This window comes from Natator depressus, chromosome 2, assembly GCF_965152275.1.
Source record: "Natator depressus isolate rNatDep1 chromosome 2, rNatDep2.hap1, whole genome shotgun sequence".
NCBI lineage: Eukaryota > Metazoa > Chordata > Testudines > Cheloniidae > Natator > Natator depressus.
The window spans coordinates 58,891,372-58,909,585 of NC_134235.1; the positions used below are offsets into that span (position 1 = coordinate 58,891,372).

The 18,214-nt window shown below is 36.3% G+C and overlaps 1 protein-coding gene across 2 annotated transcripts in view; it reads right to left on the reverse strand.

The window, feature by feature from the left end:
* Positions 1-18,214, reverse strand: part of PREX2 (phosphatidylinositol-3,4,5-trisphosphate dependent Rac exchange factor 2) — a 289,511-nt gene that overhangs the window by 108,499 nt on the left and 162,798 nt on the right. For both annotated transcript variants that reach the window (XM_074944267.1, XM_074944268.1), the window contains 7 exons: positions 15,462-15,623; positions 11,373-11,595; positions 10,726-10,933; positions 6,228-6,407; positions 3,181-3,275; positions 2,032-2,114; positions 1,574-1,664 (listed from right to left, as the gene is read on the reverse strand). In XM_074944267.1, the coding sequence (XP_074800368.1) occupies positions 1,574-1,664; positions 2,032-2,114; positions 3,181-3,275; positions 6,228-6,407; positions 10,726-10,933; positions 11,373-11,595; positions 15,462-15,623 (1,042 nt within the window). The remainder of the gene's footprint in view (positions 1-1,573; positions 1,665-2,031; positions 2,115-3,180; positions 3,276-6,227; positions 6,408-10,725; positions 10,934-11,372; positions 11,596-15,461; positions 15,624-18,214) is intronic.

The window sequence follows — 18,214 nt, forward strand, 5'->3', positions numbered from 1 at the left end:
AACATACATCAGTAATAAGTAATTTAAATAACACGTGAATTCAACTACATGTTTCACAATTTAAGTGTTTTGTTAAACCTTTATCACATCCACTCAAGAATTCATATAATAGTGGACAATAAGCTGTACCAAAATTATCAGAAAAATAATCTTCCTTACTTAACACAGAAACTTTGGCTGTTTAACCTAGACTAGCCTTCAGATCACTAAAAGTATCCCTGACATTATTATGGTATATCTATATAAAGCTGCATTGTCACACAGAATATACAGCCTCCCTTTTTTTTATTCTCATTCTAAATCATCTTTGTGAAATGGATATCTTTTGGGGTATTTATATTGGATATTTCATATCTTGTACCTAGTTGCACATTTATAACTAAATAATATTTTCTGAATGGTTTCTCATGGAAAATTTTGCGAGGCATTCAGACTGAAAACAATGAAAAATATTGGTGTGCATAAATGCCATCTGTGGGTCATACCAACCTTTCCCTACAAACAACTTTAAAGGTTCTAAAAATGTAAATATTTGCTAGAAAGAAATCTCACTATGTCTTTATTAACTTCTGGGCAGACTCACTGCAGGGTCAGTGAGTGGAAGGGCATGATGCATCAGAGGGTCAGATAACAAGCTGGCATATAAGGGTGTAGCTTCACTGGCTTCAGTGGAGCTATGCTCATTTATGAAAGCTAAGGATCTGATCAATGACCCTCTATAATTAATGCATTTTATTTGTTGAAAGTTGTATATGTTGACACTAACTCAGAAACCAAAGCATTTTATAGTAGCATTATTTCTGTTACCCACACAACATTCAGTTGTATTTCCCAATCTCCCATACAGTCTTTTTTCAAACTCAGTTCACCCAAAAAGCCTTTCAGTAGCAATTTTTAAAAGTGTATCAATCCTGCTAAATGGCTCTAATCCTGCAAACACTTCACACACGTTTAAGTTTAGACTTAACACTTATGTATATGATTAACTTTGGACCTACACATATAGAAGCATGTTGTAGACCCAAAGTTAATCCTGTACATAACTCTCAGCAAGATCAGGGGCACAAATTGCACCTAGAATGATTTTAAATAATTAATATTTAGAATAAGAATTCACACTGAAGTGTTGCTTATTATTTATGAAGTACAATTTTACAAGAAGAAAATATCCACAAAGATAGAAAAGGCCAGAAAAAAATAGTTAAATATAATCAGAAAGTGCTTCGGTTGCTAGGACAGAAATAACATGAATCAGAAAAACACTTGTAATATGTTAACACTGTTTTTTGCTTCAAAGCCTCAGCAGTTTTATATTCAATTCACAGGCTGTAATTTCAGCTTAACTTTCAAGAAAACCTAAATGCCTTATGCAAGGAAAGTGAAAATGGACCAGCTAAAAATAGTAATAGCTATGTAATAAAAATTTTGAATGGCAATTATTCCAGAACATAACATGAACAGACAGGATTGGGTTGTTCTTTAACATCCAAATCAAATACTATATATTCATACAAATGTGCCCTGTATCTCTTTGTGCCACCTGTTGATTTTAGTAGTTAGCTTTAAATGTTACCTTGCAGGCCTCGACCTGGCGTGAAGAACTTGGTTTGTTCAAAGGCCCTCATTACAGCTGGTCCTTTCAGAAGATTGACAATTGAATCTACCTGTTAGGATCAAAGTTCTGTGAGTGGCTTGCCTTTTTCATAGCAATTTTAGAAAGATCTGCTCTGAATGAGAAAAAATGAATAGTGAAAAAATGATTACTTTATATTTGTTTGTAACTAATTTAAATTTTGGCTGTAGCTAACAACACAAGACTAGAAAATTTGTGAGGATAAATCTAAGGAACGTTCTCTTCAGTAATTCTGGGTTAGTAGCCCTGGAAAGGATAAAGAATAAATACATATCATTCAAGTAAACAGTGGAAAGCGGAAGCAGAAAAAAAAAACCCCACTTGCTGCAGCCAGTTTTTCCCTGATGGTTTGAATATAGACCAATACTGTTAAGCAGTCTAAGAAAAAAATCTCATACCTGACCAAAAAGATGCTCCAAACAGCTATGAAGTTTGTCCTGTTTATCATGAGAAATGCGAACACTTAAGGGAAGTTCATCACCTGTGTGTAAAATATTTTAAATCATAATTCAGGTCTCATCATACTTTTCAAAATCATACAGATCTGGGCTACTCTGCTATGCATATAAGCTGATGCTTAAGCTTTTAGAACCTTCTTTATTTAGCACTTTACACTAATCTGTGAGATTCTTTTGTATACTATTTTCATAATGTAGCAAAAGTAAACAACAATAACAAAATGGCATCTGTACAATAAATCACACATCACCCTTTGTGAAGTAGGTAACTATTGTATTATTTGTACCTTTGTATACACTAAGGACCAGAAACTTTAAGCAAAATGCCCAAGCCATATTGTAAAAGTTGGGAACAGAACCTAGGAATCAGGTGTCCCTGATCTGTGTTCCACCAACTAGACCACAGTTCTCTGAAAGAAAAATGCAAGATCGCTGAAATATCAGCTAGCTATTTATACCACCTAGACCAGAGTCACTGAATGCACTGACCTAACATTTTTATAAGGACCCTGCAAATATTTCACAATCTTAATGCTATTGCTAATGAAATGGCTCTGATAGTTCAGTAGTTTTTAAAGAGGGATAAATATCGCATTAAAACTAAAAAGGAACTATCAAGTGGCAAATAGGTAAGAATTTGCATCTATGATTATTTAAATTAAATTTGTTCAACCTTGACATAGAATAGAACATTATGGTGAGTGTGCCTTTCTGCGGTCTTACTCTCCCCAGCATTTGTATACAGTGGTATTTTGTATTCAGAGTCTTGTCTCCTGTCTGAGACAGAACTCCCTTTTATGTAAAATTCCTCTTCTTTTGAGCAACATAATGCATTGCCCAGGCCAAAGTGGAAAGCTGGTTAAAATGAGTCTCTGACATCTTTCTCTAATCCACTATATTTTCAGCTGGATTGGAAAATTGGCTTTGTTATACAGAAAGGCTAAAAGTGCAACATACACTAAACAGAAGTGAAATGTTACACTCTTGCCACTTACCATGATGAAGGCAGACATGCCTATGAATAAAACAAACAAGAACTATCTCCAGAGGAACGAATAGAGGAATTTGTAGAGTATTTTTTAATCTTACCTGAGTCCATTTCATCACTGTGAAAGTAAGAACTGCACTGGCTACTGCAAATGCTGGTGAATGAGGCAATGGAGTTCCTGTTGCTATTGCAATCACTTGAAAAACAAAACAAAATAGTATGTCATGATGTACAGGTACTATATCAAAGCACAAAAAGTATAGTGCCTTTCCTTTTTCTTAAACTTTCCTCTCTTGCCGAGGTCTTTTACAATGCTCTACCCTTGACTTTAAGTTTATGACATCATACAAAATATGCAGGAACTACTATTTGTTTCTGATAAGACTCTGAAGGCTAGATTCTCAGAATAGATGCTTCAGTTGTCCCCACCTCATGCGTGTGAACAAGTAGTTTCACATTGAAAATATACAATTCCACATACAAATCAAGTAACTTTTCATGCAGATGAGTGGCTGATTTTGGAAATGTGGCCTCAAATGTGTTAATTTCTCCACATTTAAATTCTGTACACCTACCTACCCCATAACTCTTATAAATGATGAAGCATGCTGGTTTAAGACTTGCAGACAGTATTCATAATTAGGTTATGAAAATAATTAAACTATTAAACAACAAGATTAAAAATGACAATTTTCTCCCTTTAACCAAACCATGGTTTATGAGCTACTGGCAGTGCAATAGGATAAGTGCTGGTGGACTTCTGAACCTGCATAAAGCCCCAGTGACTTCTCTGGAACTCTCTGTGAGTACAAAAGTCTACTCATCTGAATCCAGTTGCAGGATCAGGTTTCCTGTGTAAATAGAGTAGGGGGCAGGTGGTAGTGGTGGGGATTTTACTTCTCCCTGTATCTGATTATATGGAGACTTCTCTGCAGTAACAAAAATACCACATCACTGTACAGTCATGATTTTTTTTTTTACCCCAAATTTGTGTTTCTCTACAAGGAGTGAGAATGAATTCATCCATATCACACAGAGGGGAAAAAATCTACGATTTTGTTGTAAACATATTTCCAAATGGATTTGAACCCACAGGCTGTAACAGCAACCAAGTCAGCCACATCATCTAATCAGCAACCGAGTATTTGGTTTAAATGTAAGAGTTTTCAGGTGTTAAAGTAATTATCTAGAGAGAGTCCACAATGTCCCATGAATGTAAGAGAAACTCATCATCAAGGTACCTCTCAATCAATTTCCTGCAATTACAGGGGCATTGGGCTTTGATGCATCTCAGTCCCTTATTCTCTGCCAGTGGCACATAATAGCTGAGTCTCCTGAGAGCTGTAATACTTTGGTCTAATTCTGGCTGTTGGGGTTGGTATGGGGGTGGCTGAGGGGTGTTTGGCAGCTTGTGATACACAAGAGGTCAGACTAGATGGTCGGCCAGTCCCTCCCAGTTTTAAACTCTATGATTCTAAATTCTATTCTATAAACGCATTTAGTTTAAAATGGCTGCAGAGTTCCAAATGCATGCCCTACTTCATATCATGCATGACAAAGTTCATAAAATGGGACTCCATTTTATATGATTATTATATTTATATATTGTTTACATATACATTAATAGCACAGAGAGGGAAGAGCATTTTTGGATGGTATGAGGGGTATATAATTTAGGGTGCTGTCCACTAAATGACTGAAACCATGTTGGTAACAAAATGTTTCTAGAATAGAGTCCCTAAGAGAAATGAGAATTTCTGGCTGGATATTAAGAAATATTTTCTGATGATGCGCTCTAACAGACTGTGGAAAAGTCTCCCAGGGGAGAATGGTGGAAAGCTCATCACTAGGGTCATTTAAAACTGAACTGAACAAAGCACAAAAAAATAAAACATGGGGGAAAATCAGATTTAACCACTTCTTAGCTATATATTTCTGCATAAGTATTGTATTGTAGTGTTTAATAGAAGTTTGCATAAGATCACAACCAATAAATGAAAATGTCCTACATTTCCCATAATGTCTGCTCTCACACAGAGACAGGGTGTGGTATTTTTTCTAACATTTCAATTGCATTTACAGTGATTTATTGGAATTTGCTGGTTGTTCATTTAACTACATTAGATAATATTTTTAAAAAATCCACTGTCATAACTGACAGTTGCACTAATGATTGGTATTATGTGCATGGGAATCTGAGGGTTTTTTGTTTGTTTGTTTGGGGGGTATTTTTTACACACATGTTAAAAAGATTACAGAAGGCTGGGATCAGACTAAAGCAGATGATCTAAGAAGCATTTAGTTCCTTCCACTTCAGACACCAAACTGCAAGTTCATACCAGCCATGCTGCAGTAATCAAATGTTAGCTCATGAAATTGGTCTTCAAAATAACAAAGAGTGCTGCTACTATTCCACCATTCTTAGAGACTTTTTGCTTTTTGACCCTAGTAATATAGAAATAATTTTGTTTTAATTGCAAAGTGAAATTAAACTGAATATACATCAAGTGCATTTACATAATCCATTCTTCATTCTAAGTACTGGAAAATGTCCACAGTTGCTATGAATACTGCTTCCTTTTCAAAGTATTATATATTTTAATTCCATAGTAAAGCTTTTATTATTGTTAGTACTAGAGATAGGATGATCCAGCAATGTTTAGACTGGGATGTTACCAGAGTTAAATTTTGGGGTTCAGATTTGTATTCAGATTGTATTTGTATTAACTGTGATTGAGATTAGATCTGGCATCTGACTCAAAATGACAAACATTTTGGGGTTTGTTTGGGCCTAATTCCACTACAGAACACCATAGCCCAAACTGTCTGTTTCTATGTTCTGCAGCAGACTGAATCAGAACCTGGCAAATGGATCCATTTCTGGATCCAGTTCTGGCTATGATCCTCTTGGGATATTCAGATCCAGAGTTCTCGTAAAGGTCCATCTCTAGTTATTATTACAGGAAAAGACTTGTTTACAGTAGAAAGTAATCCATCTTGATTACTAAAATATAAAATTCTCCCTTTACAAGAAGTAATAACCATTGTATTCTGATATTCTTTAAAGCCATTTTGAAAATCTACAATGCTGCACCTTATGCTGCTATAGCCGACGGATTGAAATAAAAAAGGTTATTAGTAAAATCACCTGTATGAATCCCTGTTGCTGATGGTGTCATGACCAGAATCTTCCTGCTCATCACCTGCTACATTGAAACAGACCCTTTTCCCATTCCTTTCTCCCTTTTCATTGTCACTGTCTGCTGGTATTAAGGGCTCGGGTGTTTTACGTTCTGATTTGGGAGAATAGGTTATTGAAGAGAGAAGGCTGCAATGTGACAAAATTAATCGGGATGAAGGCATTTTTTCAAAAGTAAGCTGATGATAATCATCATTGTCGTCCAATATGCAACACTACATTTCTCTGTTGTTCTTTTCCATTATTTTGTTCCTATGAAAAGGCCACAAAACCTGTTTTTTAATTCAGACTCATGTCCATTGTAAAATTATGGCCAACTAAAGCAAAAAAATAATAAATAAATAAAAGACACTACTGTAAAAAACAACAACAAAAGTTTAATGAGTCAAAATCATGCTTCAATCAAAGCAACACAACAGCAATACAAAACAGTAAGTCTTGCAATAAACCAATTATTCTTCTTGGGGAAAAAAAGTTACCATAGTATATCCTTGAACTTTTGGTGACTAATTATAAACATAAAACCATACACTTGCATATGCAAAACTAGGAAATGAACTGCAGGAAACATTTCTCTGTGCAAAAACAGGTAATTACTTACTAAATGATTATGGTACCCAATTTACTAGCTTTCATGTGTCATTCCACCCTATTCTAATAAAAGGTTCTAGGAAATTTTATTTTAAAGTCCGTACCTTCATCAACATTCCAAATGACCACACCACCATAACTGGTCAAATAAAGTGATGTGTCACTTGATTTGCCATGACCAATTAGGTAGTGCTGTGCTATCATGTTTATGGAGAGCACCTCTCTGAATCATACCATTATTAATTTGATTACAGCAGAACCCCATTTATCTTATCTAATTGGGACTAGGGCCAGATTGGATAAATAAAAAATTCAGATAATCTGGAGAATGAGAAAGTGCAAGGCTGCAACGTCATCTAGCAGCCAGAGGAGAGATCGCTTACTTCTGGACCTGTGTGCACTGGTTGTTCGGTTAATACAGAGAGCCAGATAGTGGAGGGTCGGATAAACAGGGTTCTATTGTACTTATCCACAAGCCTCTATGTAGAGCACCATTTGAAACTTGATGTGATCAATTGACACCCAAAAGCTGTGGAAATTTTTACACCTGAACATGTACAAATACCACAATGAATGTCATACTACTATATAGTTATTCATCTTTATCCTGTGAAACAAATGTTCTAATAGACTTTCTGAAAGAAAAAACTAATATATGCAATGTTATTTTCATTCCAGTTACTGGAAATCAAAAGTGCAAAGGAAGATTAACATTAATTACATCTGAACAAAAAATTAGATGCAGCATTATACTTCTGCAACAAGTCCTTTCTAGCTATCTTTTAAATTAGCAGTTGCCGGGCTATGTTCAAAAATAGTTTAAAAGCTTTGAATTGTATCCCTATACTATACTGTGGTTGTTAAGTAACAGCTGTCACCACGGTTGGCTTGGTAGTGTTGTCAAGTGCTCTGCTTCTAACCCAAGATCAAATATATGTCAAGGACACAAGTGTAGGTGATATCATATCTTTACATATGACATCTTTACCTCTAAAATTTTAGTTCTAAAGAGCAACTGCAAAACACTTGTATTCGTGAGACTGAAAATATCCTCTTTGGTTTTTAAAAGGCAGTTTATACAATTTCCCTTCTTTACACTCTCTACCTACACAATAACGAAAGCTTATGCTCAAATAAATTGGTTAGTCTCTAAGGTGCCACAAGTACTCCTTTTCTTTTTTTGCGAATACAGACTAACACGGCTGTTACTCTGAAACCTACCTACACAATAAATCACTGATGCTAAAGGCATTTTATCAATCAAAATTAACGAAGGACATTTCTGATTAAAAGCACCGTAAAATTTTATATCCCGTTTTGTGAGATTCGCACAGGTCTAACTGAGGAAAGTAGCATATACCAATTCTAAACACTAATGACAAGATAATAACTTACCTAATAATTTTGTTCAGCTACAGAGCCACATCAGTACCAAACTACTAATCTCTCCACTGCCTTGATGAATATAATCTACTTGAAATCAATGCAATTCCAAACTGCTTTGCAAAGTTTTGTTCCCCAAACTCAGCACACCCTGACTGATTGCCATATAGGGACGTGATTTTTTCTGAATGAACATATTTTCGTTCACACTCAGAATTCTGTTAACACAATGGTTTTAGACATTCTGTGTAACACAACATTTAAAAAACTAACTTAATGTTAAGCCATAAAATCTTTGAGTGTACATAAATAATATATTGTCTAAGAAACTGATTGAGATTTAAGTAGTTCTTCAAAGGTTTAAAAATCATCATTTGAGAGGCACAATATCAGAATGTAGATTATCCCTATAATGTTAATTTTCTGTACCACTAGGAGCATATAATTTGTACTATATATTAAGCATAATCTCCCTCTCTCTCACACACATGATGAAATCTGGCCCTGTTGAAGTTAATGAAAGTTTTGCCACTGATTCAACAGGCCCAGGATTTCATCCAGAGTTTCTGAAGAAATCATTTGATCATTTTTTGTATAGCATTCTCAATCCCTAAAATTAATTGCTGTGACACAGATTTTTTCCCTGAACATCTTTTGTTTATACAGTACCGAGTACATTGGAAACCAATCACAGTAATAATAATAAATAGTAAACAATTCAGCAAATATTGATTTTAATTTTATTTTTACACCATAAAGCAAATCTAAGAACAAGAATTCTGCAGTAGTTGTAAACTTGAAGGATCAGTTTGTTTAAATGTACATATATATATATATACACACACACACACGGTTATTAAAGAACACATTTGAATATTTTGATTCAAACAGAATGATGTAATTATTTTGTATTATTTTATGTGTTTTATTTCTTAACATTCCCTCTTTCACCCTAAGAACTAATGGTCATGATGTGTTGTAAGCAGTATATGGTGTACTGTATTAACAGTTCACACCCAGACTATCCTGGCCTCCATCTTTCCCATTATTCCTGTTTGGAGCTTTTAAGTAGGCCACTTGGGTATCCTGCTTCCTGTACAGCACTACTTTCCTCCAAGACAATCAAACTCGTGCAGTGCAGTCAAAGTCCACAGGGAATAAAGATGAAAAGTCTGATGCTTAGAGTCAGTAAAGTGTAAAACCTTTAAAATAAATCTTTGCCCCTTATATAGGTTTTCCTACCAGTTCAATGTACAGAGACTCTGTTAATGAAGAAAAACATTAATCCAGATTCTCGTGTACTGTTTACGTTTGCAACTGTGTGACCCACAAAATTTATATATTCTTATAGATAGCACATTCACGCTCGTATCAAAGACAGCTCAGAAGTCCCTGAGGCTTTATGCAAACTCTAGGGAGCAAAGGGGAAACCAATGATAGCCTAAGTAAACAGAAACTACTGAAATATTAATTGAGCCTTCAGATACAAAACTTATTGATCATTTTATAACTTTAAAGAAGACTGACAATTTTAAGACATTATAACGCTGCTGCTTTATTTTTGTGCCCATCAGCAATGAAAAGATTTTATTTCTGATTTGCTAAATTAATTAGTTAAATTATGTGTAAAGACATGGGGAGTGGAGATTTATCTCTTACATTCTTTTGCAAACCCAAAGCTGTATTTACTTTCATTTAACCACTTCAAACCTGTTACACTATACAGCACACATTTTGGGGCGGGGGGGGGGGGAGAGAGAAAACACAGTTTAGCCCTTTGGAAACAAGATGTATATCACTGCTTACCTCCAAAGGAGGTATTGATTATTTTTCTTCCTGAGCATTGATCGAGGACCAGTCCTTAGAAAAGTTTACTGGTCTTGGAAGCAGCTGTTCTAGTTCCAAGTATTTCTGCTCCTGGGAAATCATTGAATATTAGCTCTTGCTGACTAAGTGAATCTAAATTATTTGTTAAAAAAAGCTTCTAGTATTTGTATTTTTATCAAATTTAGGTTTAAATTTAAAGCCATTCAGTAGTGCCACAAAACTGAAATAAAAAATATATTTTGTTCCTTTGCTCTTGTTTTCTGTCCTAGTGAAGTCTGAGAGACAACATGGATCTCATATTGCCTCTTCTTCCGCCCCCCAAACAGTTACTGTTTCCACATCCAAGAGAAAAGCTATAGTGGTTCAATGAAGCAAAGCAAAAACTATGTCAGGCTCAGAAAGAAAGAAAAAAGAGAGCAAGAGAGAACAAAGTTCAAAATTGTCTGCGCTTAAATTCATTGGACCGTTGTACCTCTACTTGAATATGAACAGGGACTGCTTCTGCTGATCTCATGCAACAACGTTCAGATGGGTTCAGATTAGACCAGGCAAGTTTATGCATCCATAGTTTGGAATGCCCACATTTGATTTATCAGTATATCCCATGGGACATTAAAGGCATATACAGATGGTATCATTTACTTACTCATCTATCTGAGCGACACACGTTTCCACCTCTTTCAGTGCAGTTTGCAATTTGCCCAACAATTTCTGATAGACATCTTGTGTTTCTAAGTCCTCTTCCTTTAACAGATATCTCAGACCATGGCCTTCCTGTTGACCTAGGGAGTGTCCTGAAGGAGCTGCCATGGTGGTAATGGTATGTTGTATGTAAACCATGGGACTCAATTTACCTGCATGTGATGTAAATAATGTCAAGTTAACATCTTCTATCTTTCAACACAAATTACTTTTATAAGGCAAACGTATAACTGGAAATAATTACCTGATTAAAATATTAATTTTTCATATTTTATCTTACAAATTCAATGTTGGAAGTATAAATGTGGAAAAATTAGCTAATCTGTTCTTGGTAAAAAGGAGGGACTTATAATTTTGCATATTAGTGTGCCATGTAAGGAAAGGAAAGGAAAGAGTTAGTACACAATTATGTCAAGCATTTCTTATAAATTTATAAGCAAGTCCATACTAACAATATATAGCCATTTCTTAGTGGAGTGTCCTTATGTTTAATATTGAGATAGTGCCCGGAACTGGTTAAATCTGAAAACTATAAACTAGGAGAGTTGGTAGATATGCTTCGTTCAAGTATAGGTGGGCATTCTGGCTTACCTTGCTCACTATTTTTGTTTTCTTTCTCTTGTGAAGAATGCTTTCTGCTGTCTAGCTGCACACCAAAGGCACTACCAAGAGAAGTTGAGGTTTTAGGATAAGAGACTTCCATTACATTGATATGGCAGTTGGTTGGACAGAAATCGCTGCTGTGAAGTGGTGAGATCTTTGACTTAGCCTGTTTAAAGGTAGGCCATGCTCTATTTTTTAACACTCGTGAAAACTAGAAGTAAGAAAGAGAAGAACGTTCTGATTAATAGTTTTCTGTGCACAGGTAGCCAGTTGGAAAACAAAACTTAAAAATGCTTTAGGCATTCTGCCTAACCTTTCAAATTTCCATCTTTTGGGAGGAGGTAAGGAGTTCCTTCTGATTTTAGGTTTTTATTTTTAAGACAAATTATGGGTAATTTTTGCAAGTTATAAATAGATTTCTAATAAGGATTTAAGCAATTTATTTTCTTTCAAATGTCTCAATATTAGTCCCATTTGAAGTTCTGTGCTTCTGAGGATGAGCTCCAGAAAGTATGGAAGGTCCCTAGGGTCTACCATTTTCAATATTACAAACATAGCAAATTTCAGGTATTTTCAAGTGTGCGTTCTAAAAACACTCTCAGATATTTGCTTTAGTTTAGTTTCTAATAAGTATAAAACTGGAAGCTAAAATTATGAATTTATCACATTGAGAATGAAGTTGCTGCAAAATGACAATAAAACAAACTACAATGTCCATATTTTACAGACTTTGCTATACTTGGGAATTAGAAAATGCCTCAACTTTGAAAACTGAAGTACTGGTTAAATAAGACAGACTTCTAAGAAATAAATCTTTGAAAAATGACATTGAAACACAGTGCAGGGATGTTCATTGACCCACAGGCAGTACATCTATTTTACTTCTACAGTGTTCCTCTGAATCAATGAAGATTCCATCTTCTGTTCATTCCTGTAACTATTTTTTGTCCCCTTTCCCTAGTAGTGTTACTTCAGAGAATTAGATCACAATCATGATGGCAAGACCATTATAAAATCTTAAATTAGGTGACCACATGATGTGAAACACAACTGGCTTAGGATTTATGGATTTATGTGAAAACATGTATCCCCCCTTTCAATTCACAGCCTAGAGTCAGGGGAGATTTTAGTGGGAACATCCATCATCACCTGCAAGTAGCCAGTATTTTAATCATATCTCATCTCCAGTTAAAATATTGCATAGCAGGGCACATACCTTACTAAACAATGCTGATCATTAGGCTCATGCATCCGAATATTTTTAAAAGTTACCTTTCAAAGTGCTTACCCAATTAAATGTCCATGTACATTTCGCTGATTATCTGGCTTTAAGTATCTTTTTAACTGAGTCAAACTATATCCCCTCCCACACCACCCATAAAGTGGTAGCTTTATGTACTGGGATTTAAACGTGTGTTTACTTGTGATGCTACTGACTCTGTGTAAGCTTGATAAACGTTTTTGTACAACCAGGATTCAACTAATGAATTATACTTAAATATTTGTATCTAGGACAGGATCCTGGAGATTACACAAAGTCCAATTATGGAATTGTTTAAAACTGAAGAATGTACCAAGAATTAAGAAGGCACTAAGAACATTTAATGGTAAAAATGTTCCTCCAAGCAGTACATATTTCATATTTGAATCTCCCACACATCCTGTTCCACAGAGACCAAATGCCTGGTTATGATTTAATCAGGTCATAAGTGAAGTTCAAACTTATTTTCATACATGTATTGAGAAACATCTGTGGCCCATGGCACTGAACTCAAAGTGTATTACAAGCAAAATATTCTGAAATAACAGGAACTGCAGAAAGCCACTGGGTTTCTATTTATAGAGTTCAAACTTTCACAGTGAAACTTACAGAAAAGCTAAGGCATTCTAAGAGACTTTTGTTACTATGGTTACATTTATCTTGCCAAAAGAAGGGTATAGCTATTCCTGGAATATGAACACTCTAACAGCGTTTCTAACAGTCATTAAGAGCTAAACTATAAACCTGCATCATGCTTATTGATTTTGGTGAGAGTGAGTTTGAGGCTTCTGAAAGTGCGGATTACACTGGCTAGAAGCAGATATTGCAATTAAAGGCTCTGTGAAGTTTTCCAACATGGCTGTGCCATTGTACTTCAACCTAGACTCAAACTCTTGCTGTTCTTGTCCTTCACTCTTGTTCATAGAGACTATGATCATACTCAGTTCACAGTAGGAAACAGGAAAGGTATATGAGACAGCTATTAGTTACCTAACCTCTAAACCAACATTTCTGACTGCGTGGTTAAAATAAGTGATGCTCCCATCTCAAGAAACCTGACGTTCACTTTAGATAGACATAAGAAAGTCTGGATATTTAGACTTATACTGGCCAAAGTCTCCAGGGGTATGTCTACCCAGCAGCTTGGAGGGTGCTTCTTAGTGTAAGTAGACAGACACACTATGGCTCTGCTCGAGCTAGTATGCTAAAAATAGCAATATGACTCCAACAGCATTGGTGGGAGCCTGGGCTAGCCACCCACATATGTACTCAGGGGTTCAGCAGGATTGTATTTGGGCAGCTAGCCCAAGTTACCACCTATGTCACCGCAGCCACACTGCTATATTTAATGTGCTAGCTCAAGCTGGACAAGGGCTGTCCACCTTCATTAGGGAGCACCCTCCCAGCTGCTGAGTAGACATACCCTAAGAAAGGGTCATTACCCACTAGGAAGCAACTCCCCCCTCCCCCCCGACCTCTGTCCCATCCCTCCTCCAATTTTTCACGGAAATATGCAGGGTCTGTTAGAGTCCACATTAAACCTCTCACCTCTATTTTGAATTTTTGCTTGCAAAATCCCAGAACAGATCAGTTTGCAAATCTCACATCCTAGATCCAGATGACAGAGGGTGCAAACAGTTCAAAGGAGAGGTATCAGACCTAGTTCAGATTGGCCCCACAATTCACAAATAATTGGGGTAAGGGAGGGAGGAAAGTAGAGGTCAGGAGGAGAGAAATGCAGGTTCACTTGGGGGAATGGACAAAGGTTTGATTAGTTTATGCCTAACTTAGTTAAACTAGTCACACAGAAGTAGCATGAAACTACAGACCAAACTCAAGAAATGTGTTCACTCATTTACTTATAATATGCAATACACTTTTTGACATATTTACAAACTCAACGGTTAGCTAACAGTTGTCCGATAATTTACAGTGCAGTCTGTCAATAGGAAAGGTGGAAAGGGTTGACTCAAACTATAGTCTGCAAGTGAGGAGTTAAATTACAACAACTTTATATTTTAAATTAACATGCAATATGATAAGAATTTAATATCACTAATATCGCTTCACATTGGGTAAGTTCTGAAAATTCACTAGATTTGTGAATGCTACAAAACAGAGTGCTTTTGGTCTTTCATAGGAAATACACAGAATTTCTGGTTAACAAGTTGGTTACTATCTATATGCTCAACAAGACGAAGACAGGATAAGACTTATCCCATGAATGAAAGGCACAATGAAGGGCACATGTATATGAAAAGGACTTCCTGAGGTTTTTCTCCCTGATGCTGGGAGAAACTGACCACTCCCAGTTACTTGCACTGGGTAGCTCCAGCTCCTGGTTCCTTACTGGTTACAAGGGGCCCCTGTCCCTTGCAAGACTTCTTAAGTCTCTCTCTGGGAGCTCACTGCACTCCCTGGTAGGGTGGGGGTGAAGATCTCTCAGATGGGTATTCCCCTGGTGGCTCCAGGACTCACTACAGCAGTCTCCTACCTAGAGCAGTCCTGCTCCTTCCACCCCAACTGACTGCAGTTTCCTGCATTTTAAAGGCCTCCTACCTATTATGCATGATTGACAAAACCAGACGGGTGGAACTAGCACCTTCTGGCACCTTCCTCATCAGTTTATATACCCCATCACAATAAAATTATGCAATTACTCAGTTTAGGTACTCAGGCATCTGGGTGGGTCAAATTTAATCACCAGTTTTGTCATTGCAACCAAAATGTTTAATAGACATTCAAATTCATTACTTTTTGTTGGTTCTTCCACAACAAGGAAATAGCAGACTTTCAAGACATTTTCTGATCCTTACCTTTTTATAACTAGAGATTCTTCGGTAGATATGCTCAATTTTCTCACTGCAAATTACACTGAATCTACTTTGGAGGTCAGTGGGGATTACTTCATTTAAAGAATTCAGGCTGTTGCAGTTTTGCACAAAATGCTCATCACTTTTAGCCAGTGCTTCGAGAATCTGTAGTAATAAAGACAATGACAGTACATTGTGAAGTACATTATGAAGTCAGATGACTAAAATGAACATTACTTATCAGTCCTGATATTTACAAGCAAAAAAACCTGAAAATCAATTGTCCCTTAACATTTTAGGTATGCTGCGTAACTAGAAAGGATGATGCTTGGGGAGAAAAGGGTTCCTTTTAGTAACTCCTTGTCTTAGTAATAGCAACTCCAACTATACACGTTACATACAGGTGTTTCATGACCACGTGTGGTTATGGACTTGTTCTATCACTCTTAATGTAACCATTATGTCTCTCTTGAAATACATTTTCTGCTAGCAAGCATTCATTTCAATTATTTATCAGCTACAACATTTATAATAAAACTAACCTGTTGACAGATTATGTGACACTGACTCACAAAATCAGCGTACATGAGAACTCAGCTCAGTCATTTTTACTATTTGTTCAAAATAGATGGGATGAGCTGATAATTATCATATTCATTAAGATACAACTCTTTTACTGTACTCAGTCAGTAAATTAATTAAAGATTTCCAGTTGCTTTGGCCATAATTAAAAGCTTCAGTTTCCTCAGATCTAATTAATAATGCAAAACTTTTCTTCAGAATATTTTGCTTCTTCTATTGCTATAATGAAGTTTATTTAAACACAGTACCAAATCTTCTGCAGATCTTTGGATCACATTTTCATTATATATTTAATAATGGTAAAACTCTGCACTACTATAGTATCTTTCATTTGAGAACCTTGACCTGCTTTACAAACTTTCACTAATTAAGCCTCATCCCTCCTCAGTGTAGGAAAGCAATGCAGAAGGGACCCTTCCCCACCCTACTGAAACATAGCTGCCTTTGACAAGAAATATACAACTATTTAACACTGCAAAGCAACACAAGAAAGAAAATGAAGAAAAGTATTATATCCAACTGCAAGTGCAGAGAAATTTACTTTAGTAGAATGTGAAACCACTTTCTGAAATTTCAAGTTGGACTTGAATCAAGAGCCATGACATTTTAAACTACCATAATCTCTGTTTAACATCCCACATGAAAGACATTAGGGGGTCTGATTCTTGATTAACCTACACTTGGTGCAGTCATTCACATCAGTGTAAAGCAGAAGTAAAATGCTACCATTCTGAGTTTGTAGTGTTATACACCCATTTTGCACAAGTGTAAACAATTACACACAGTACAATCCAGTTAAGAATCAAGCCCAGTTTTTGCAGTAGCACAGTGATTCCTGATACGTAATGAGACAGTGGTCAGTACTGACTTAGACTATGTCTATACTTATGGAGGCATGTAGAGTACAGGCACTACACATGTAACTACGTGCCACATTTTTCACTGTGGCATGAAGCTACAAGTGGCAGTGAAAGGCTCCAGCAGCAGGGAGGCAATAGGGAAAGGTTCCACCAGGGGGAGGCAGTAGGACAATACACTGCTAAAAATATCAGCTAAGATGTGGCATGCACTGCTTGAGCATATACAGAGTCCCGTAGGGCAGTGCTACTCAAAGTGGCGGTCCGCGGACCGCTGCCGGTCCACAAGCCATCGGCTGCCAGTCTGTGCACACATTGGAAAAAAAAATTGCCGGTCCCTCACATCAGATAGCTTGAGAAGCACTGCCGTAGGGTATACACCCTAGGGTTCAGGTATGCAGGGTACTCTACCCGTCTAAGCCATGCCTCACTGTCTACACTGGTATTTAGACCTGTGCTAGCTGGGCAGGCAGTGTCTGTAGTCTACATCCCATCTTAATTGTAGATGTATTTTTAGAGGGAAGATAGACACAATGATTAACCAGCCCCACTTTCTGCAGCACCTAGGTGTTCCTTGAAGATCTGCAACCAATTCCTGAACTGGCTTGACTCAGTATAAAGTAGTTGTACTAATTGAGGCCAAAAGTCAGCGTTCTGGAAGCTCTATTTTTCTTACAAATATTCAGAGTATGGCAGTGGAAAAATTAATCCTGAAAATACAAGATTAGTAAAAAATATTTAAATTACAAACACTTCTACATACTGTATTATTAGAGCAAGTAATAACATCCCTGTGGTTCAATGATTTAATCAATGAAAAGATAACCTGAAATTGAATTCACTCTACAAAGTTTTGCCTTTAATTTTTATTTATCCTTGCCTGTAACTGTGTAAGTGACAAAACAGGAATTAATAAAAACTGTATTCGTACATGAATTGATAATTAATAGTTAGGTGTAAAATGCAACAGCTCTAATTAAGCCATCTTTCCCATGTTATTAATAAGAAGTCCCACTTTTGCGGCTTTGGAAGTATTCAGGTGAAAATTTCCAAAGTAGCCTCAAAATTTTTGTGCAACATTTTCCTAATCTGTGTTTTTGCAGATGCATTTTTCTGTGTCTATTCAGAGGGAGATAATATGCAAAAAAAATAGCTAGGCACCTTGCTACTTTTGTGTATGCACAGAAACTTAAGTTCAGAAAGTTGTACCTGCAATTTTGGAGGTCAGGTTACAGACCATTTGAAAATGGGGTCTTGAATATTTTTATGTGACAATTCATATCCGGACCCTTCAAAAAGTTTTGAGATTCAATTACA